At 66.0% G+C, this 19,988-nt stretch overlaps 6 protein-coding genes across 12 annotated transcripts; 3 read left to right on the top strand and 3 right to left on the bottom strand.

Annotated features, from left to right (window-relative positions):
* Window positions 1–88: 88 nt before the first annotated feature.
* SLC39A1 (solute carrier family 39 member 1) lies at window positions 89–3,091 on the bottom strand. 6 transcript variants are annotated; one of them, XM_085560799.1, is made up of 4 exons: window positions 2,970–3,091; window positions 1,944–2,171; window positions 1,561–1,691; window positions 89–1,224 (listed from the first exon to the last, which is right to left on the bottom strand). In XM_085560799.1, the coding sequence occupies exons 2-4, from the start codon at window positions 2,098–2,100 to the stop codon at window positions 538–540; spliced, it is 975 nt and encodes a 324-aa protein (XP_085416925.1). In that variant the 5' UTR covers window positions 2,101–2,171; window positions 2,970–3,091; the 3' UTR covers window positions 89–537. The 6 variants fall into 6 exon arrangements, with proteins under 6 accessions (XP_085416925.1, XP_085416923.1, XP_085416921.1 ...); XM_085560797.1 differs by lacking the exon at window positions 2,970–3,091 and adding an exon at window positions 2,857–2,967; XM_085560795.1 differs by lacking the exon at window positions 2,970–3,091 and adding an exon at window positions 2,556–2,676.
* CREB3L4 (cAMP responsive element binding protein 3 like 4) lies at window positions 3,091–5,445 on the top strand. 2 transcript variants are annotated; one of them, XM_085560794.1, is made up of 7 exons: window positions 3,091–3,340; window positions 3,443–3,640; window positions 4,070–4,147; window positions 4,214–4,320; window positions 4,437–4,505; window positions 4,589–4,827; window positions 4,907–5,445. In XM_085560794.1, the coding sequence occupies exons 1-7, from the start codon at window positions 3,236–3,238 to the stop codon at window positions 5,134–5,136; spliced, it is 1,026 nt and encodes a 341-aa protein (XP_085416920.1). In that variant the 5' UTR covers window positions 3,091–3,235; the 3' UTR covers window positions 5,137–5,445. The 2 variants fall into 2 exon arrangements, with proteins under 2 accessions (XP_085416920.1, XP_085416919.1); XM_085560793.1 differs by having other exon boundaries at window positions 3,091–3,640; window positions 4,589–4,664; window positions 4,737–4,827.
* JTB (jumping translocation breakpoint) lies at window positions 5,263–7,779 on the bottom strand. The gene is made up of 5 exons (XM_021542067.4): window positions 7,569–7,779; window positions 7,446–7,486; window positions 7,103–7,188; window positions 6,938–7,017; window positions 5,263–5,819 (listed from the first exon to the last, which is right to left on the bottom strand). The coding sequence occupies exons 1-5, from the start codon at window positions 7,628–7,630 to the stop codon at window positions 5,663–5,665; spliced, it is 426 nt and encodes a 141-aa protein (XP_021397742.2). The 5' UTR covers window positions 7,631–7,779; the 3' UTR covers window positions 5,263–5,662.
* Window positions 7,780–8,505: 726 nt separating this feature from the next.
* On the bottom strand, window positions 8,506–10,952 carry RAB13 (RAB13, member RAS oncogene family). Its single transcript, XM_077789416.2, has 8 exons — window positions 10,766–10,952; window positions 9,868–9,928; window positions 9,732–9,792; window positions 9,548–9,625; window positions 9,375–9,464; window positions 8,966–9,031; window positions 8,793–8,843; window positions 8,506–8,711 (listed from the first exon to the last, which is right to left on the bottom strand). Exons 1-8 carry the CDS (start codon window positions 10,887–10,889, stop codon window positions 8,634–8,636), a joined length of 609 nt encoding a protein of 202 aa, XP_077645542.1. The 5' UTR covers window positions 10,890–10,952; the 3' UTR covers window positions 8,506–8,633.
* Window positions 10,953–11,379: 427 nt separating this feature from the next.
* On the top strand, window positions 11,380–12,640 carry RPS27 (ribosomal protein S27). The gene is made up of 4 exons (XM_021542068.4): window positions 11,380–11,434; window positions 11,687–11,795; window positions 12,064–12,174; window positions 12,517–12,640. The coding sequence occupies exons 1-4, from the start codon at window positions 11,429–11,431 to the stop codon at window positions 12,543–12,545; spliced, it is 255 nt and encodes an 84-aa protein (XP_021397743.1). The 5' UTR covers window positions 11,380–11,428; the 3' UTR covers window positions 12,546–12,640.
* A 561-nt stretch (window positions 12,641–13,201) lies between these two features.
* LOC110476808 (cathepsin S) lies at window positions 13,202–18,737 on the top strand. The gene is made up of 8 exons (XM_021542069.3): window positions 13,202–13,351; window positions 13,711–13,901; window positions 14,132–14,251; window positions 14,694–14,849; window positions 14,922–15,146; window positions 16,668–16,833; window positions 16,930–17,032; window positions 17,445–18,737. The coding sequence occupies exons 2-8, from the start codon at window positions 13,776–13,778 to the stop codon at window positions 17,542–17,544; spliced, it is 996 nt and encodes a 331-aa protein (XP_021397744.1). The 5' UTR covers window positions 13,202–13,351; window positions 13,711–13,775; the 3' UTR covers window positions 17,545–18,737.
* Window positions 18,738–19,988: the final 1,251 nt, after the last annotated feature.

Genomic DNA, 19,988 nt, shown 5'->3' with positions numbered 1-19,988 from the left:
CCCCCGCCCATATATCCCGGGGGGTGCGCGGGGGACACTGCGACACGCACCCCCAATTCCATCCCACCCGCCCAGGCAGAGGCAGCACTTTCGGGTTCAGTCCTTTATTTGCTTCATCCAACACCCCCAAATCCGGGGGAGTCCGTAAGGGCACTTGTGGTTATGGGGGGGACACTCACCCCTCCCAGGGTCCTGAGGGGGGGGGGGTCACAGCACCGATCCATTGTGCAGATGGGGAAACTGAGGCACAGCGCTGAGAGAGGCACTTTGGCACTTCGGAACACGGGGTGCAGGGTGCAAGAACGAGAACGGGGAATCCCAGGCCAGGCGGGGTCTCCCCTTGAGAAAGAGGACAGTTTAGACAGGGAAACTGAGGCACAGAGACGGGAGAGGCACTTTGGCACTTCGGAAAGGAGGACGCGGGGGGGGGCACATGAATTCCGCGGGATTCTCCGAGCCCGGCGTGCGGATCCCGGGCCGGCGGATCTCATCCCTTGACGAAGAGGATGGCGCTGACCAGCGCGAAGCCGGCGAGGATCAGGATGACCTTGGGGATGCGATTTCGGGGCGCTCCCAGCTCCTGGGGCAGAATCTCCAGGAAGGTGACGAAGAGGAAGGTGCCGGCTGCCAGCCCCTCCAGCACGGCCCGGCACAGGCGCTGCCGCGGCCCCGCGCCCGCCGCCAGCGCCGTGCCCACGCCGACGCCCAGCGGGGACATGAGCGCCAGCAGCACGAGGCACGAGGCCACGGCGGGCGGGCGCAGGCGGCTCCGCAGCAGCTCCAGCGAGAGGCCGAAGGCCACGGCGCCCTTGTGCAGCAGCAGGGCCAGCAGCACCCGCAGCGCGGCCGCGTCGCCCTGGCGCAGGCCCAGCGCCAGGCCCTCCAGCACCGCGTGCAGCGCCAGCGCCAGCGCCAGCGCCGCCGCCCGCAGCGCGCCAGGACCGCCGCCGGCCGCCGGCACCGAGCCCACCGGGCCCACCGGGCCGCCGGGCAACGCGGCCTGGATGGAGCCGCTGGGCAGCAGCGCCCGCGACTCCTCGGGAGGCTCGGCCAGCTCCCGCTGCGCCAGCGTCGCCTGCTCCAGCACCAGCACCAGGAAGAAGCCCATGGCCAGGATGAACTCCGGCAGGGGGAACTGCAGCTGCGGGAGGGGGGGGTCAGTGCCAAGGGGAAGCTGCGGCCGATGAGGATCTTTCCATGCGTCATGTGGGGCACAAGGGGCTCCTGGCACCACGGGGGGACGTTGTCACCATCCCGGGGACGTTGCCACCGTTCCAGCTGCTCCGCTGGCACCGGGCTGGCCCTGCTGTCCCTGTCCCTACTGTCCATTCCGTGCTGCCCCAGCCCCTCTGTCCTTCCCCATCCTCAATGTCCTCAGCGCCCCATTCTCACTGTCCGTCTTCTGTCCTTGTCCCTCTGTCACTGTCCCTCCCCTGTCCCCATTCCCTCCCCTCCAGCCCCTTTCCCAGCAGCCGGAGCTGCTGACCCCGATGCCGGGGACAGGGACACCCGTGGGGACAGGGACAGGGGCGGGTCCCCGGGGTGTCCCGGGGGTCTCACCGTGATGCGCAGCCCCTCCAGCGCCGCAGCGATGCTGCCCAGGTAGTCAGGCAGGAGGTCGAGCAGGAAGGTGCCCATGAAAACGCCGCCCGAGAAGCAGCTCACGAGGCTGAGCATGGGGCTGCGGGGGTCTGGGGGGGGAAATTTGGGGGCTGAGACCCCAAACAGACCCTCCCCCCTCAGCCCTCCCTTGGGGACAGCCCTGAGGTGGGGACAGCCCTGGTCCCAGCCTGCTCCAGACCCTCGGGAACCCTGAGACCCCCCAAACTCCATGAGCCCCCCCACTCCACAATCCCCTCGGGGATCCCCCTCAAACCCCCGAGCCCCCATTCCCCGGGACCCCCCGGACCACCGAGACCCCCCCCCACCACCATTCCCGTTACCGGGGGGCTGTCGGAAGCACCAGAGGGGTGCGAGGCCGCAGGCGAGGGGCAGCAGCAGCAGCATCACCAGCGACCCCAACTTCACGCCCAGCCCGGGCGGGGGCTGCGGGGCCGCCCCGGGGCTCCAGGCCAGCGCGGCCCCGGTCCCGGTGTCCATCGTGCTCCCGGAGCTCAGCGCCCGCCGCCGGGGAAGCTCCGAGCCGCGCTGCGCATCCTCGGGAAGCGGGGCTGCAACGGGACGGGCCGGTCAGAGCCGCCCCCCGGCCCCGGTGACTCACCCGGCGCCGACCCCCCCGCCCGGGGGCCCCGGGACGCGGACAGGGCGGCGGGGAGGGACCGGAGAGGGGGACCGGGACGGGGAACTCGGGAGCACAGACCGCGATAGGGGTCAAGGACCGCCACCGGGGACCACGACCGGGATCAAGGACCGGGACTCAGACTCGGATCAAGAACCGGGATTGCGAACCGGGAGCAAGGAACGGCACCGAGCGGGATCGGGAAATAAGCGCCGGGATCGGCGTTTCCGGGACGAGGGTGGGGATCGGGGTGAGGGAGGGCAGGGCGGGAGGCCGGCACCGGCACCGGCACCGGGACCCGCTCCCCCGCACTCACCGCCCGCCGCATCCCGAGCGCGTCCCGGGAACTCCGGGGGGCGGCGCCGGCCCCGCCGGCCCGGCCAATAGCGACGCGGAACCCCCGCTGGCGTCGCTGATTGACGCGCGGCGCAGCCAATGGGGAGCGAGCGCGGCCCCGCGGCCGCGGGAGCGCGCACGTGTCCGGGCGGGGCGGGGGAACCCTCCCGGTCCCCCGCGCCGCTCTCGGACGCCGTTACCGGCAGGACCCCCCCGTCCCTGCACTCCCGGAACCCGTTACCGGGGGCATCCCCCCGTTCCTCCGCCCCGAGCTCCGTTACCGGGGCTGAGGGTGGCACCGGCTCCGGTCCAGAGCCACCCGCGACCGTCCCGGAGCCCCCCCAAGCCCGGCCCCGTTTGCTGTTCCCCCGCGAGACCCTTCGGGACGCGGTACCGGGGCAGGCGCACCCCCCGCTGGCCCTGGTGCCCCGGTAGGGCGGCGGAGCCCCGCTGGGGAGGGATGATCCCGGCCCTTCCCGGCACGGGGCGGGACTTGGCTGGATTCCCCGGGATCCCGGAGATCCTGGTGCCCAGCGCCGGCACCGGGCGGAGGCGGCGGCACCACCGGGAACCGGGGAACCCCGAGGAGGGGGCGCAGGGGGCTCATCCCCGGGCGTCGGGGCACGAGGGATCCCGCGGGGGGCTCCGCAGGGAACCCCAATGGAGGCACCGGAGCTCCCGGCACCGGACGGGCTCTTCCCGGATCCCCCCTCGCTCCCGGTGCCGGTGCTGGGCTTCCAGACCTTGACGCTCCCGGAGGATGATGTGAGTGAGGCCGGGAGGGGCGCGGGCGGGCAGGACCCCCACGGGGACACCGGGATGTCCCGGGGATCCCGTCACGCGCCCCCCGGCCCGGTATCCCCGCAGGGCAGCGGAGCCGAGGAGCTGCTGGGGCTGACGGTGAACCCCGACATCGCCTGCGGCCTCGGCACCAGCCCGGAGCCCCCCCGGCCCGACGGGTCCCCCCCGGTGCTGCTGGAGGTGGTCTGTGACCTCAGCACGCCCCTGCTCCCCTCGCTGTTCCCCGGCATCCAGCTGGCCCCTCACCCCGACCCCCAGCCCCCGGTGAGTCCCTGCACCCCCGGGTCACACCGGACCCCCCCAGGTCACCCCGGACCCTCCCAGTTCACTCCCGGATCCTCCCAGTTCACCCCAGACCCCCCCAGTCCAGCCCCAGCCCCCACAGTTCACTCCCAGACCCCCCCCAGTTCACCCCTGGATCCTCCCAGTTCACTCACAGACCTCCCCAGTTCACCCCAGACCCCCCCAGTCCAGCCCCAGCCCCCACAGTTCACTCCCAGACCCCCCCCAGTTCACTCCCAGACCCCCCCCAGTTCACCCAGTCCCCCCCCAGTTCACCCCAGCCCCCCCAGTTCACCCCTGGATCCTCCCAGTTCACTCCCAGTCCCGCCAGTTCACTCCCGGACCCCCCCCAGTTCACCCCAGACCCCCCCAGTTCACCCCAGTCCCTCCCAGTCCGTCCCTGTCGCGCAGCTCCAGCTGACGGAGGAGGAGAAGCGGCTGCTGGCGCAGGAGGGGGTGACCCTGCCCGGGGAGCTGCCCCTCACCCAGGTGTGTGCGGGGACCCGGGGGGCGCGGGGGGCCGGGGGGCCACAGGAGTGACCCCACATGCCCCAGGCCGAGGAGCGGCTCCTGAAGAAGGTGCGGAGAAAGATCCGGAACAAGCAGTCGGCGCAGGACAGCCGGCGCAGGAAGAAGGAATACCTGGACGAGCTGGAGAGCAGGTGGGGCCGGCATTCCCGTTATCCCAGCTTTTCCCTTCTTATCCCGGCGTTCCCGTTATCCCACACGCCCGGGTGTGTCCCCGTCCCGGTCACTGTCCCCGTCTCTGTCCGGGCAGGGCGGCCGCGTGCTCGGCGCTGAACCAGGAGCTGCGGAAAAAGGTCCAGGAGCTGGAGACGAGTAACGGGTGAGCACGGGATGGGCACGGGATGGGCACGGAGCCGGGAAGGGGCACCAGGAGGGGCACGGAGCTCACCCCCGTTCCCGCAGGTCTCTCCTGCGGCAGCTCCAGGCGCTCATCAAGGAAACGTCCAGCAAGCCCGCGCAGACCGGCACCTGTGTCCTGGTACGGCCCCTCCGGGACCCTCCCGGGCGCCCCGGCCCCGCTCTGGGGCTCACGGCTCCCGTCCCTCCCCAGATCCTGCTCCTGTCCCTGGGGCTGATCCTGCTCCCCAGCTCCAGCCCGTTCCGCCGGGGCGGCAGCCGGGACGGCCTCGGACCCACCGGAGGTACCGGGAGCACCGGGATGGGAGTGGGGACAGCCCCGCCCGGTCCCTGCTCCCACCCATCCCATCCCTGCTCCCGCAGTGATCTCCAGGAACATCCTGACCCTGGCGCGGCGGGAGCCGGGGGCGGCTGGAGAATCCCGGTTCCCGTTCCCGCGGTGGATGTCGGGGCCGGAGCCGGGATCCCGTGTGGAGGACGGAGCCCGGGCGGGGCCTGGGGATGGGATTCCCACCCCCCAGGGGGATCCAGGCTCCAATTCCTCCCGGCAGGACACGGGGACAGGGACGTGGGGACATGGGGAGGAGATGTGACTGGGAGGCCTCAGGAACGGGGAACACTCCAGAATAAACCCACACTCTGTTTGCACCCCGTGGAATGCTGGGGGGTCGGGAATGGGGGGAACCCCCCAAAGGCAAAGATTCCAGTGCTGCTCCAGCCACATGGATCAGGATTTATTCCACATTCCACTCCTGGGCTGGGTTCCTGGGGGTTCTCAGCATGCTCCCAGGGTAGATCCCATGCTGGAGGCACCAGGGATCCCCCAGGAAACAAACACAGCATCACCCCAGGAACCACGACCAGGATTTATTCCACACCCCTCTCCTGGAGCAATGGGGACACCCAGAGCAGATCCCAGTGCTGGGGGGACGGGGATTTCCCCCACTCCGGAGCAGCGACCAGGGTTTATCCCACATCCCGCCGCGGGGCATCCCCTGGATGCTGTCCCAAGGCAGATCCCAGCAGCGTTCCCGGTCCGGGCAGCCAGGCAGAGCTGCCCCTCCTCCCGCCGCTCCGGGCCAGCGGAATTCCCGGCTCCCGGCCCTCGGGAGCCGCCGGCTAAATGGACTCGATCTGTTTGCGGACCTTCTCCAGCGCCCGCCGGTCCAGCACGCGCTGCCGCAGCACCACGAGCGCCGCCGCCGCCGCCGCCACGGCCAGAGCCGAGCCCACGAAGCGCCAGAAGCGCTGCGCCTCCAGCGCGGCCGAGCGGCAGCTGCGGAGCAGCCCCGGGAACGCCCGATCACCCGGGAATTCCCGGCCCCATCCCCCGGGAATTCCCGGCCCCGATGGAATTCCCAGCCCCGATCCCACAGAGCTCCCAGCCCCAGTCTGCCGGGATTTCCCAGCCCCAATCCGCCAGGAATTCCCAGCCCCGATCCCCCAGGAATTCCCAGCCACGATCCCCCAGGAATTCCCAGCCCCGATCCCCCAGGAATTCCCAGCCCCGATCCCACAGGAGTTCCCAGCCCCGATCCCACAGGAGTTCCCAGCCCCGATCCCCCAGGAGTTCCCAGCCCCGATCCCCCAGGAATTCCCAGCCCCGATCCCACAGGAGTTCCCAGCCCCGATCCCACAGGAGTTCCCAGCCCCGATCCCCCAGGAATTCCCAGCCCCGATCCGCCAGGAATTCCCAGCCCCGATCCCACAGGAGTTCCCAGCCCTGATCCCCCAGGAATTCCCAGCCCCGATCCCCCAGGAATTCCCAGCCACGATCCCCCAGGAATTCCCAGCCACGATCCCCCAGGAATTCCCAGCCCCAATCTCCCCGGGAGTGACCGGTCCCGATCCCACAGAGTTCCCAGCCCCGATCCTCCAGGAATTCCCAGCCCCGATCCCCCAGGAGTTCCCAGCCCCGATCCCACAGGAATTCCCAGCCTCGATCCCACAGGAGTTCCCAGCCCCGATCCTCCAGGAATTCCCGGCCCCGATTCCCCAGGAGCTCCCAAACCCAATCCCACAGGAGTTCCCAGCCCCGATCCCACAGGAGTTCCCAGCCCCGATCCCACAGGAGTTCCCAGCCCCGATCCCCCAGGAATTCCCAGCCCCGATTCCCCAGGAGTTCCCAAACCCAATCCCACAGGAGTTCCTAGCTCTGATCCCCCTGGAATTCCCAGTCCTGATCCCCCAGGATTTCCCAGCCCCGATCCCACAGGAATTCCCAGCTCAAATCTCCCGGGAATTCCCAATCCCAGAGGATTTCAGAGACCTGATGCCCCACGAATTCCCAGCCTCGATCCCCCCGGGAATTCCCAGTCCCAATCCCCTGGGAGTTCCCAGTCCCAATCCCAGAGGAATTCCCGGTCCCGATCCCCCGGGAGTTCCCGGTCCCACCTCTTGTACTCATCCCGGTGGGACGAGGCACAGTTGATCTTCTCGATGAAACCGGTGGGGCCGCAGGCCGGGATCGTTTTCTGCCAACCGGGAACGGAGCGGTCGGTCGGGGGGAGACCCCCGGGCCAGGGGGAGACCCCAGCCCGCCCTGGGACCCGCACTCACCATCTCGAAGCCGGAGCACCGCGTGCACTCCTGGGCAACCACGAACTGCTCCACCCGCCAGCACGGCGTGGCCACCGCGGGGCTCGCTGCGGGGCGATCGCGTTACCGGAGAGCCGGCCGGGAGCGCTCCGGGACCGGGCAGAGCCCCAGGCCCGGACCAAGACCCCGCTACCGGACAGACCCCTCCGGCTGAGCCTCCCAGACCCGGTTCTACCCCAGTCCAAGCCCCCGAGACCGGACCGAGCCCCTCGCATCCCGCTCCGAGCCCCCGGGACCGGACCGAGCCCCCGGGACCGGACCGAGCCCCCGGGACCGTTCCAGACGCCGGCCCGGCCCTGCTCACCGGGCCGCTCCTCGCTCGCCGCCGCCGCCGCCGCCGCCGGGCTGTGGGCACAGAGGCGCTACCGTGAGGGCCCGCACCGGGCCCGCCCCTCACACCCCCCGGTCTTCCCCGGTCCCCGCTCACCGCAGCCCGCCCGGCACCGCGCTCAGCACCGCCAGCAGCACCGTGAGGCCGCCGGGCCCCATCGGGGCGCCGGGATCTGCCGGAAAACCCCAGGAACCCCCGAGATCCTCCGGGAACCACCGGGAACTACCGGGCCCGGCCCCGCCGCCACCGCGGAGCCGCCATGTTGGAAGTGCCGGGGAAGGGGGCGGGGCCTTGCGGGGGTGCTGGGCTCAGCCAATGGGAGCGAGGGGCGTGGCTAGAAGGCCACAAAGGGGCGTGGCTTGCCCATAACCGGCGCGACTCGAATTGATGAGGGGCGTGGCTACGGTAGGGGGCGTGGCTCTGTAGTGGGCGTGGCGTGAATACAAATTGGCATTGTGGGCGTGGCCTGGGCGCGGCCTCGCCGCCGCTCGTCCCGGTCCCGGTCCCGACTCCGATCCCGGTCCCGGTCTGGCTTCCGATCCCGGTCCTGATCCCGATCCCTGTCCCGATCGCAATCCCCATCCTAGTCCCGGTCCTGACTCCGATCCCGGTCCCGTTCCCGACCCCGGTCCCGGTCTCGATTCCGATTCCGGTCCCAATCGCAATCCCCATCCTAGTCCCGGTCCTGACTCCGATCCCGGTCCCGTTCCCGACCCCGGTCCCGGTCTCGATTCCGATTCCGGTCCCAATCGCAATCCCCATCCTAGTCCCGGTCCTGATCCCAACTCCGATCCTGATCCCGATCCCGGTCTCGATTGCAATCCCGGCCCCGGTCCCGATCGCAATCCCCATCCCGGTCCCGGTCCCGATCCCGGTCCCAACTCCGATCCCGGTCCCAACTGCGATCCCGGTCCCGATCGCAATCCCCATCCCGGTCCCGGTCCCAGTCACAACTCCCATCACGGTCCCGGTCCCGGTCCCGACCCTGTTCCATCCCCTCCCAACCCCTGTCAAACAGACTCCAGAGCCGGGACAAGGCACAGCGGGGCTTTATGGCACAAGGAGAGAGGGGGGCAGCCCCAAATCCCCCCGAATTCCCCCCCAGATCCCTCCGGAGAGGCGCCTGCGCTGCCCCGGGGGTCTCGGGGAGGTCCCGGGCCCCTATCCCAGGGAGCATCTCCCGCCGGCCTTCCGGGGGGGCCCGGGCTCCAGCAGGGCCCTGCTGCTGCTGCCGGGGGGCTGCGAAGAGAGGGGGGGTCAGGGGGGCGCAGGGGGTCCCTGGCCTGGCCCCCCACCCCCCCAAATCCCAGCCCCACTCACGCCTTTCCGGAAGGATTTGTGCAGGATGTCCCGAGCCAGCGTGCGGAAGGCCTGGGGGGACAGGGGCTGCTCAAGTCGGGGGGCAGTGCCCGGGACCCCCCAGCAGGAGGGAGGGACCCCCCTGTCCCGCCAAACCTGGGGGTGCAGCCTCCCGGCCCGGGACCCCCCCTCACCTCCTCCACGTTCTCGCTGGACTTGGCGCTGGTCTCGAAGAAGCGAATCCCGTGTTCCTTCGCCAGCTGAGCGACCACGACCCCCCCTGTGATCCTCACGCAGCCCCTCCAGCCCCCTGTGACCCCCCCAAATCCCACTAACCCCCTCAACCCTCCTGTGACCCCCCCAAATCCCACTAACCCCCCCAACCCTCCTGTAACCCCCCCCAAATCCCACTAACCCCCCCAGCCCACCTGTGACCCCCCCATTCCCATAGAGCCCCCCTCAGCCCCAGCCCCACAGACTCCTCCAGAGTGTCCCCAGAGCCCCCCAGCCCCACAGGCGCCCCCAGACCCTCCCGCCCCACAGAGCCCCCCCGGTCCCAGCCCCACGGAGCCCCCCAGGCTCCCCCAGCTCCCCCCTGCCCACCTTCTCGGCCGCGTCCCGCTGCACTTTCCGCCTCCCCTCCATGTCGCACTTGTTGCCCAGGAGGAGCCGCTCGACCCCGGCCGAGGCGTTCTGGGGAGGGGGCGGGAGAAAAAACACGGGCAGGACCCTCGCGACTCCCCCCCCAACGCGACCCCCGGGATCCCCCCACCCACCTCCTTGATGCTTTTCATCCAGTTCTGGATGTTCTCGAAGGATTTCTCGTCCGTGATGTCGTACACCAGGACGATGCCCTGGGGGGATCGGGGGTTAGCGGGGGGTCGGGAGCCCCTGCCCGCTGTTTTGGGGTGGGGTCCTCGCCCCTGGAGCCCTCCCCGGGCTGCAGCCCCCTCCCCGTACCACGGCTCCGCGGTAATAGGCCGTGGTGATGGTTTTGAAGCGCTCCTGTCCCGCCGTGTCCCTGCGGAAACGGGGCGGTTTTGGGGATTCTGGGGGGAATTCGGGGGTCTCTGCCACGCCCCCCCAACCAACTCACCAGACCTGCAGCTTGATCTTCTTCCCATCGATATCCACAGTGCGGATCTTGAAGTCGATCCCTGCGGGAAAGGGAGGGAGGCACTGGGAGAGGAGGAGCAGAACCGCTCCCAGTGCTCCCAGTGCCCCCAGTGCTCCCAATTCCCCCAGTGCTCCCAGTGTCCCCAGTATCCCCAGTGCTCCCAGTGCCCCCAGTATCCCCAGTTCTCCCCGTGCTCCCAGTGCCGGCATTCCGGCGCCCAGTAACCATCTGGCTCCCCGGGAAAGGAGGGGCCAAAATCCGGGAGGGGAATCCCGGAGCATTCCGGGGTGGAGGTTCCTGGCAAGAACCGGTGGGTCCCGGTGGGAGCTCTGGTCAGTTCCAGGATGGGGGTCCCGGTGAATCCCGGGATGGGGGTCCCGGGGGGATCTCGGGGCAGAGGCATCTGGGAGGGGTTCCGGGGGGATTTCGGAGAGGGGGGGTCCCGGTGAATCCCGGTTGGGGGATCCCAGAGGGATGGGAATCCCAGCGTGGAGGTCCCGGACACTCCCGGTGGGTCCGGTTGGGAGGTCCCGGTGAATTCCGGAGGTTCCCAGTTGGGGAGGGTCCCGGGGGGGAGGGCCTCAGGTTGGGGGGGTCCCGGACAATCCCGGTCGGTCCCGGTTTGGGGGTTCCCGGTGAATCCCGGGTGGGAGATCCCGGAGGGGTCCAAGGATGGGAATCCCAGCGCGGGGATCCCGGACAATCCCGGTCAGTCCCGGTTTGGGGGTTCCCGGTGAATCCCGGTGGGTCCCAGCTGGGGAGGGTCCCGGGGGGGATCCCGGACAATCCGGTGGGTCCCGGTTTGGGGGGTCCCGATGAATCCCGGTGGGTTCCAATTTGGGGGTCCCGGAGGGGGTCCCGGGGGGGTCCCACTGACCGATGGTGGAGATGTAGGTGCTGCTGAAGTTGTCCTCGGCGAAGCGGATGACGAGGCACGTCTTGCCCACGCCGCTGTCCCCGATCAGCAGCAGCTTGAAGAGGTGGTCGTAGGCCTTGGCCATGGCCCCGCCACCGCCCGCCGCCACCGGGACCGGGACCGGGACCGGGACCGGGCCGGCCCCCCCGGGCGGGGCCTGGCTGCGGCCCCGCCCCCGCCGTGACGCCACGCCCCGGTGACGTCACCGGGAGGGCAGTGACGTCACGAAGGAGCGGTGCCACCCCCAGAGCGGCGCGAGCGCGCCCGTGCCGAGGCGGCAGCGGCCGCCCAGGGACCTTCCCAAGATGGCGGCAGCATAGGGCCCGCATAGGGCCCGTCCCACAATGATAGAAACGCAAACCGCCATGAGGCACCTTCCTGAGTTCCAACAACTCAGACGGCCGCCCCGAATGCCCGCAAGGAGCGGCGCCACCCCCGAGTGACAAAACTTTAATCACAGTCCCAAAAGGCGGCTCGGCGAGCGACCCTCCCAACATGGCGCCCCCAGCCCGCCGCAGTCCGAGCGCGGCCCCGCCCCTGTTCCGGCCCTGGCGCCGCCCCGCGGCGGAAATGGCGGCGCGCGGCTGAGCCCGTCCCTTTCCGGCCCCTCACGCCGCCGCCGCCATGCCCGTGAGTGCGGCCCGGGCCTGCCCGGGCGCCGCCGCCCCCGCGGCGCCGCGGCTCCGCGCCCGGCGGGGCCGGCGCGGGGCGGGAGGGCGCGGGGGCGGCGCGGGGAGCGCGGCGGGGCCGGGGCGGCGCGGGGCGCTGCGGGCGGGCGGCGCCGCGGGGCCGCTCCAAGATGGCGGCGGCGGCGTGAGGGGAGTGGGGGGGAGCGGGAGCGGGCGCGGACTTCGGCGCTGACCCGTGGCCGCGTCCCCGCAGCTCGCCAAGGACCTGCTGCACCCGTCCCCCGAGGAGGAGAAGCGCAAGCACAAGAAGAAGCGGCTGGTGCAGAGCCCCAACTCCTACTTCATGGACGTCAAGTGCCCCGGTGGGCACCCAGGGCCTCCGTGTGTCCCGCTGCTGTCCCCGCTCCCTTATCGCCATTCCTCGTGTCCCGTGGCCTTCCCACGCGTTTATTTCCCCGTGTCCTTCCTCCGTGTCCCCTGCGCTGTCCCGGGGTCCCCTTTGTGTCCCTTCCCGTGTTCCAGCGTCCCCATGTCCTCCCCACGTGTCGTGGTGTCCTTGTGTGTGTGTCGGTGTCCTCCCACCCGTGTCCTCCCACCCGTGTCCCCGCGGTGACCACGCTGTCCCCGCAGGCTGCTACAAGATCACCACCGTGTTCAGCCATGCCCAGACCGTGGTGCTCTGCGTGGGCTGCTCCACGGTGCTGTGCCAGCCCACGGGGGGCAAGGCACGGCTCACCGAGGGTGGGTATCCCGGGGGCTTTGGGAATCCCGGGAGATGGGGGGCTGCTCCACGGGGAGGGTTTTGGGGGGTCTGGGAATCTTTGGGGTGGGGGCACAGGGTGTGGGGGTCCCACTGGAGAACCTCGGGAGGGGTTGGTTCTTCCTTGGCGTGGGGGATTTGGAATCCCAGCGGGGGCTGGTTCCCTCCTCAGTAGAGTTTTGGAATGCCGGGGAGAGCTTTGGAATTCTGGCTGTTTTGGGAGCCTCCAGCAGCAAAATTCCCCCAAAATTTGGGTTGGGAGATGTGGAATTCCCGTTCCCAGACCCTGCATCATTGCTAGGATTTGTGTGTCCCCCCCCCAGGCTGCTCGTTCCGGCGGAAGCAGCACTGAGCCAGCCGGGATGCCACGGAGACCGACGGAATTCCGCCCAGTCCCTGTAGCCCCCTCCGCTTCCCACCAATAAATTTTGGATAAAACACCCAAAATGTGTCAGCTGTGGTTCTTGGCTGCGGGGTTTGGGGGCGTGGGGAGGGAATTCCTCCCCTGTGAGGGTTGAAATTGTGGGAGATGCAGCAGAGCGTCCCTTCCCAAACCATTCCCGAGGAACCCAGGTGCCACCACCACCACTCTGAGTGGGACAAATCTCCTCCCTGTCCTTCTGGAGACCCTCGGGATGCTCCAGCTGGGAATTCCACGTGAACAAACCTTTTGTGTCTGTGGTTGAACTGGAAGAACTGGGAATATCTGCGCTCCGATCCTAACGTGGATCCTGTTCCCACCCCGGTTTTCCCAATCTGGAAGGGAAAAACCGGGATGTTTTCCCCAGATGTGGGTTTGGTGGGATCAGGGCTGGGGTGAGCCGGGGGGCTCAGCTCTCCTGGAGCTCCCAAAATCCATCCCGAGGCTGTGGTGGGAGCCTCTCCCGGGATTTTGGGGGCGCTGGAAGGACGAGACCCGTCCCTGCCCGGCTGCTTTCCGGCGGCTCCGGCCCCGCTGGCCGCTCGGATTTAAAGCGAAATCGAAATCGGAGTTTCGGTTCCTCGCTCCCTCATTTCCTGGCTCGTGATTTCTCCCCGCGGCGCCGCTGCCGAGCGCCCCAAATCCCGGAGCTCCTGCTCCGGGAAGGCTCCGGATCCCACCCGATCCCCCTGCCCAGCCCCCGCGGAGGTCCGAGTCCCCCCGGAGCCCTCCTGGAGGTAATTTGAGTGGTTTGATGTTTAATCCCCGCCCCAGGAGCGCTTTGAGGAAGTAAAACTCCGGGACAAGTGGATTTATTGGGGATTGGGGGTCTGTCTCATCCCGGGGCTCTGCCTGGATTGTGGGATTGTCGCTCCTAGAGGGCGGCTGTTGGATACAGCCGGGGAATTGGGGGATTTTGGGGTGTGGATTTGTCCCAGCAGGTGCTGGGGTGGCTCAGATGTGTCCTGGCCTGTCCTCACGGACACGGACACGGGGCTGGCTCCCGGATTCTCCCCTGCAGGGAATTTGGGGATGCGTGTCCGGGCGGGCCGGTGGCATCACCAGGTCACCCAGGTGTTGCCACCTCCCTGCCCAGACCGGATTTGTCACCGAGGGGTCAGTGCCGGCTCCGAGCCCTCGGCTCCCGCTCCGAATCCCGGGATGGAGCCGCTGGCTCCCGCCGCCCTCCTGGCCCTGCTGGTGCTGGCACTGGGACACCCCGACCCCGCGCTGGACCGGCACTGGGAGCTCTGGAAAAAATCCTACGGGAAGGAATATCAGCCCCAGGTGGGAACGGCACGGGGAGGCAGCTGGGGATGTGTCCTGGGAATATGCCAGGATTTCCCGGGGCTCTCCTGGGGGGTGACCGCCGGTTGGAGAAGATCCGATGGCGCTTCCACAAGGGGTGACCCAGCTGGGGCTCCCAGCAGCCTTTACTGGGATGAACTGGGGCGGGATGGCTCCGGAGGGGCCGGCCCGGCTCTCACGGGGGCCCCGCTGGAATTCTGGAATTCCAGGAGGATTCGCTCCGTCGCCTGACGTGGGAGAAGAACCTGTGGCTGGTGACACTGCACAACCTGGAGCACTCGCTGGGGCTCCGCTCCTACACGCTGGGCATGAACCACCTGGGGGACATGGTGGGTGCTGGCTTCCAACCCTCTGGAATCGCCCCGGAGGGCGGCTGAACCGGGATTTTGGTGGATCCCGGGTGGGAAAACTCCTGCCATCCCCCTCAGCCCATCCCAGTGGGAGCCAGGGACAGGCTGCTCTGGAATTCTGTGAGGAAAGAACTCCTTGGGGTGGGATTTGGGGCACATGGGAGCTGGGGTGGTCGTTTGGGATGTTTATGGATCATCCCTCTTCTGTATCCCAAATTTGTGGGGGGTTATGACCCAGCTTCCAGGGATTTGGGGAGCTGGAGCTGAGCTTTACATTTTCTGATGAAAATCTGGAAATTCGGTGGAAAAACAAGGAGTTGAGGATCCCCCAAAGCCAACTCCACCTCACAATTCCCCCGACACCCTCAGGTGGGGCTCACAGGGAGCAGGAATCACCCGCTGGGATTTTCCTTCCCACCAGACCAGCGAGGAGGTGGCGGCTTCGCTGACGAGGCTCCAGCTCCGTCCTCGTCCCCGTCGGAATTCCGCATTCCCAGCCAAATTCCGGCCGGTCGGTGACATCCCGGAGGCGCTGGACTGGCGGGACAAGGGCTGCGTGACCGAGGTGAAGAACCAGGTGAGCCTCGCCCCGGGAGCCTCCCGGGAGCTCCCTGGGGCAGCTCCTGAGCCTCCCCCGGCTCCTTCCCAGGGCGCCTGCGGATCCTGCTGGGCCTTCAGCGCCGTGGGAGCGCTGGAAGCGCAGGTGAAGCTGAAAACCGGGAAATTGGTGTCCCTGAGCGCCCAGAACTTGGTGGATTGCTCCGGGATGTACGGGAACAAGGGCTGCGCCGGCGGGTTCATGACGGAGGCGTTCCAGTACATCATCGACAACGGCGGCATCGAGTCCGAGGAGTCCTACCCCTACACGGCTCAGGTGGGCCTGGGGAGCGCTTGGGAAGCCTCTTTGCCAGGAGAACACATGGAAACACCGCCCTGGTCCTGCTTTCCTTCCTCCTCTCCCATCCCATTCCCCCTGCCCCCCTTTCCTGGTGGTGGCGCCTCAGGATCCAAACCCATCCCAGGAACCTTGGGATTATTTGGAGGGGAGTGACTGGACCAGGAGCTGGAATTCCTGCCTGGTTATTTCACCATTTCTTAGGCAACGAGCTGGAGGGGAGGGAGGAATGGGTCAGGAGCCTCCTGAAAACACGATCCCGGAAAATGGGTCACAACAACAACAGCTCAATCCAAGAAAAAGTGGGATTTAACTCTCCAAACGTGGAGCTACAGAGGGAAAAGCTGCTATTCCTGGGGTCCGGATGAATGAGAAGCATCTGTGGATAGGGAGGGTGAGGATGGAGACTCCAGGGAAGAGGAGGATGAGGAGGATGGAGGCTTGTGCTGGATTTAGTTGGGATTGGGAAGTGGAACCAACCCCAGGATGGAGTTGGAGGGATGTTTTTGAGGAAAAAGGGTGGAGAATCCTGTGGGAACAAACAAACCCAAGGCCAGGGAAGGCAGGGCTGGAAGGGCTTGGACAGAGCTCTGGGGGTCTGGGAACACTCCCGGATCTCATCAGCTTGTTCCCATTTCCCAGCTGGTTCCTGTTTCTTGGCTCATTCCCATTTCCCAGCTTGTTCTACTCCTGGCTCATTCCCGTTTCCCAGTTCACTCCTGTTTCCCATTTTGTTCCCATTTCCCGGCTCATTCCTGTTTCCCATTTTATTCCTGTTTCCCGTCTCACTCCCGTTTCCCAATTCATTCCTGTTTCCCAGCTCATTCCCATTTCCTGGCTCATTCCCATTTCCTGGCTCATTCCCATTCCTTGGCTCATTCCCATCTCCCAGCCCATTCCTGTTTCCCATTTTGTTCCCGTTTCCCGTCTTGTTCCCGTTTCCTGGCTCATTCCCTTTTCCCATTTTGTTCCTGTTTCCCGTCTTGTTCCCATTTCCCAGCTCATTCCCTTTTCCCATTTTGTTCCTGTGTCCCGGTTCATTCCCATTTCCTGTCTCGTTCCCATTTCCTGGTTCATTCCTGTTTCCCGGCTCATTCCCATTTCCCATTTTGTTCTCGTTTCCCATTTTGTTCCCATTTCCCAGCTCATTCCCATTTCCCGTCTCATTCCCGTTTCCCGTCTCATTCCCATTTCCCGTCTCATTCCCATTTCCCAGCTCATTCCCATTTCCCGTCTCATTCCCGTTTCCCGTCTCGTTCCCGTTTCCCGGCTCATTCCCGTTTCCCGGCTCATTCCCGTTTCCCGTCTCATTCCCATTTCCCGTCTCATTCCCGTTTCCCGTCTCGTTCCCATTTCCCGTCTCGTTCCCATTTCCCATCTCATTCCCGTTTCCCGGTTCATTCCCGTTTCCCGTCTCATTCCCATCTCGTTCCCATTTCCCGTCTCATTCCCATTTCCCGTCTCGTTCCCGTTTCCCGGTTCGCTCCCGTTTCCCGGCAGAACGGGACGTGCCGCTACAACGCCTCAGCCCGCGCCGCCTCCTGCTCCCGGTTCCTGGAGCTGCCCGAGGGCGACGAGGCCGCGCTCCGGGACGCCGTGGCCACCGTGGGCCCCGTGGCCGTGGCCATCGACGCCACCCGGCCCAGCTTCTTCCTGTACCGCTCCGGTGAGGGCTGCGGATCGGGTGGAATTCGGGAATTTGGGGCTAATTCCTGGAGGGAGGCCGGGATCGGCTGGAATTCCCGTTTCTCTCCCTCCCCAGGGGTGTTCGACGACCCGCAGTGCTCGCAGGAGGTGAACCACGGGGTGCTGGTGGTGGGATACGGCTCCCTGGAAAACAAGGAATATTGGCTGGTGAAGAACAGGTAAACCCTGGGCATCCACGGGGAATTCTGCAACATTCCTGGCTGGAGGGGACCCACAAGGATCAGAGTTCAATTCCCAGCCTTGGGCACCCCCACATTCCCACCCCCAAAATCCCTCAGCGCCTTGTCCAGGTGCTTCTTGTCCCGTGGGAGGGTTGGAAGGATGATCCATAAGGTCCATTCCAACCCAACGCACTCCAAAATCCCATGATTTTGTGTTTGGCGCTGCCCAAATCCGTGTGGATGCGGCACTTGGGGACAAGTCCCGCGGTGGCCTCGGGGATGGTTGGATTTTGTGATTTCCGAGGGCTTTTCCAACCCGAACGGTTCCAACCCGAATGAACCCCAGGATTCCGGCGCCTTCTCCTTTACGAACGAGGATTTTCCCTGTGCCCTCTCCCTGTTCCCAAAGCTGGGGCGTGCACTTCGGAGACGCGGGCTACATCCGCATGGCCCGGAACGCCTCCAACCTCTGCGGCATCGCCAGCTACGCCTCCTACCCGCTGATCTAGGCAGGCCTGCCCTCAGACACCATCCCACAGCCCCGGTTTTCCACGGATCCCATCCCGGCAAGGATTCCTCCTCCTCCTCCAGGGCCGCTCCCCAGCGCCGTGGGCGTCGTCCCCCGGTTGGATCCATGGGCCGGGAGAGATCCTGGGCGTGGCAAGGGGGAATGTCCTTGATAGGTGACCAGGGAATGGTTTTTTGGGGAGGGGAAATTTGGGGGTTTGGGAGTAGAATGGCAATTCCTGCAGGGATTGGCCGCAGGGATCAGGTACTGGGATCACAGGGATCATTGGGATCAGGCACCAGGATCATTGGGATTACAGGGATCACTGGGATCATTTTGATTGGGTACTGGGATCACTGGGATCACCGGGATCATGTGCCAGGACCACAGGGATCATTTGGATCCCAGGGATCACAGGAATCATTGGGATCACAGGGATCATTGGGATGGGCTACCAGGATCATTGGGACCACTGGGATCATTGGGATCATTTGGATTGGGTACTGGGATCACAGGGATCATTGGGATCACAGAGATCACAGGAATCATTGGAATTGGGTACTGGGATCACAGGGATCATTGGGATCACAGGGACCACAGGAATCTTTGGAATTGGGTACTGGGGTCACAGGGATCATTGGGATCACAGGAATCTTTGGAATTGGGTACTGGGGTCACAGGGATCATTGGGATCACAGGAATCTTTGGAATTGGGTACTGGGGTCACAGGGATCATTGGGATCACAGGAATCTTTGGAATTGGGTACTGGGGTCACAGGGATCATTGGGATCACAGGAATCTTTGGAATTGGGTACTGGGATCACAGGGATCATTGGGATCATTGGGATCACAGGAATCTTTGGAATTGGGTACTGGGATCACAGGGATCATTGGGATCACAGAGATCACAGGAATCTTTGGAATTGGGTACTGGGGTCACAGGGATCATTGGGATCACAGGAATCTTTGGAATTGGGTACTGGGGTCACAGGGATCATTGGGATCACAGGGACCACAGGAATCCCTGGGATCAGGTACTGGGATCATTGGGATCGGGTACCGGGATCACTGGGATCGTGGATTCCTCCCTCCGGAGCTGCTGCGATGCCGGACATCGATTTCCCTCCGTGTGACGCTGCCGGAATTGCGGATATTCCACGGCAAATAAAAGATTGCATTTTGCTGCCTCAGAATTCCGATATTTGGACGCAAATGTTTGGAAATAATCCCCCCCAAAAAAAATCCAATATTTGGTGGCTCCCGTCACCCCACAGCCGAGAATTCCGTGTTGGCGGATGGAGATCCCGAGGGAACAGCGTCCCTTTGTCCCGGGGCTGGAATTCCTCACCCCCGGCTCCCGCGCCTCCCTTTGCCGTTGGGATCCGGGGTGCCGGGAGATCGGAGTGCCGGGAATCTCCTCACCAGGATGAGGGGTAAGGATGATCCAGCGGGGATCCAGCTCCTGCTGCCACTCCCGTGGGATTTCGAGCTGGGAAAAGGGCGAGGGTGGCTCATTCCCTGCAGCTGGATCGGCCTTGAGGGCAGGTTTTGTTGGGAAAAGGAGTTGTCCCTGTTGTATCCCAAATCCCGGCGCCAGCAATGTTGTTGGTCCTGGATTTTGGGAGGTGGAGCTGTGGGATCGGGCAGGATGAGACCCCCGAGGGCGCCCTGGGGAGGAGGAGCCGATTCCAGAATCGCCTGGGAAATCATGGAATGGTTCAGGTTGGAAAAGAGCTCGGAGGTCGCTGACTCCACCTGGAATATTTCTGGCATTTTGGGGTCACGGCTCCTCGGAAGGAGTTTTTGTCCCGCCATGGAATCGCGGCTTGGCTTGGTGAGGGCCCAAAGACCCCGTTCCCGTCTCCATTCAGGAATTCAAGCCCCAGCTTCCCAAATTCCACCCTAATTCCGAAAGTTCATGCACACAAGCGCCGCGCGGGGAGGTCTCCGGGGCGGACCCGCAGAACCAGGAAATGCAGAGCCGAAATTTAACCCCAAAAACCTGGGAGAAGGCTCATTCCCTGCCCTGGGAAAAAAAAAAAAAATCCCTGGCATAGGGATTTCCCCAGGAAATCCCTGGAAAAGCTTCGGGAGCGGGCAGGGCCCGGCGGCGGCTCCGGGAGGTGTCACCTCCTGGCACCTCCCGAATCCCGCACAAAGGTCCCCGTTCCACCCGCTTGTTTAAACAAACGCATTCCCGGCGGGACAAACCCCCAGGAAAATCCAGCAGGGGTTCGGAGCCCGAGCTGGGCTCCGGGGCGGGCGGAATTTGGGATTTTCCCGGCGTTTCTGCTGCCGGGGACGGCTCCGGGACGCCCCGGCTGAGGCTGCGGGAGCTTTTCCGCGCTCCCGGATATTCCCGGTAGGTGGGAATTGCTTCCCCCCCACCCCCGGGCGGTGCTGAGGGCCCGCAGGTGCCTCCGGAGCGGGATGGAGCCGATCCA

The sequence above is a fragment of the Lonchura striata genome, chromosome 25, assembly GCF_050655825.1.
Source record: "Lonchura striata isolate lonStrDom1 chromosome 25, ASM5065582v1, whole genome shotgun sequence".
Classification (NCBI taxonomy): Eukaryota; Metazoa; Chordata; class Aves; order Passeriformes; family Estrildidae; genus Lonchura; species Lonchura striata.
This window is presented reverse-complemented; position numbering and strand designations above follow the sequence as displayed.

Coding starts and splice junctions, on each gene's coding strand:
- SLC39A1 (XM_085560799.1), bottom strand. CDS start 2,100: ATGGACACCGGGACCGGGGCCGCGCTGGCCTGGAGCCCCGGGGCGGCC. Junction 1,692..1,943: donor GTGCTTCCGACAGCCCCCCG/GTAACGGGAATG, acceptor TTCCCCCCCCAG/ACCCCCGCAGCCCCATGCTC. Junction 1,225..1,560: donor TGGAGGGGCTGCGCATCACG/GTGAGACCCCCG, acceptor CCGTGGTGCCAG/GAGCCCCTTGTGCCCCACAT.
- CREB3L4 (XM_085560793.1), top strand. CDS start 3,236: ATGGAGGCACCGGAGCTCCCGGCACCGGACGGGCTCTTCCCGGATCCC. Junction 4,148..4,213: donor GGGAGCTGCCCCTCACCCAG/GTGTGTGCGGGG, acceptor CACATGCCCCAG/GCCGAGGAGCGGCTCCTGAA. Junction 4,506..4,588: donor GAGCTGGAGACGAGTAACGG/GTGAGCACGGGA, acceptor CCGTTCCCGCAG/GTCTCTCCTGCGGCAGCTCC.
- JTB (XM_021542067.4), bottom strand. CDS start 7,630: ATGGGGCCCGGCGGCCTCACGGTGCTGCTGGCGGTGCTGAGCGCGGTG. Junction 7,487..7,568: donor GCGGTGCCGGGCGGGCTGCG/GTGAGCGGGGAC, acceptor CTGTGCCCACAG/CCCGGCGGCGGCGGCGGCGG. Junction 7,018..7,102: donor GGTGCTCCGGCTTCGAGATG/GTGAGTGCGGGT, acceptor CCCGGTTGGCAG/AAAACGATCCCGGCCTGCGG.
- RAB13 (XM_077789416.2), bottom strand. CDS start 10,889: ATGGCCAAGGCCTACGACCACCTCTTCAAGCTGCTGCTGATCGGGGAC. Junction 9,793..9,867: donor AAGATCAAGCTGCAGGTCTG/GTGAGTTGGTTG, acceptor CCGTTTCCGCAG/GGACACGGCGGGACAGGAGC. Junction 8,712..8,792: donor ACAAATCCTTCCGGAAAGGC/GTGAGTGGGGCT, acceptor CTCTCTTCGCAG/CCCCCCGGCAGCAGCAGCAG.
- RPS27 (XM_021542068.4), top strand. Junction 11,796..12,063: donor CATGGACGTCAAGTGCCCCG/GTGGGCACCCAG, acceptor CTGTCCCCGCAG/GCTGCTACAAGATCACCACC. Junction 12,175..12,516: donor CAAGGCACGGCTCACCGAGG/GTGGGTATCCCG, acceptor TCCCCCCCCCAG/GCTGCTCGTTCCGGCGGAAG.
- LOC110476808 (XM_021542069.3), top strand. CDS start 13,776: ATGGAGCCGCTGGCTCCCGCCGCCCTCCTGGCCCTGCTGGTGCTGGCA. Junction 13,902..14,131: donor GGAAGGAATATCAGCCCCAG/GTGGGAACGGCA, acceptor CTGGAATTCCAG/GAGGATTCGCTCCGTCGCCT. Junction 16,834..16,929: donor CTTCTTCCTGTACCGCTCCG/GTGAGGGCTGCG, acceptor CTCCCTCCCCAG/GGGTGTTCGACGACCCGCAG.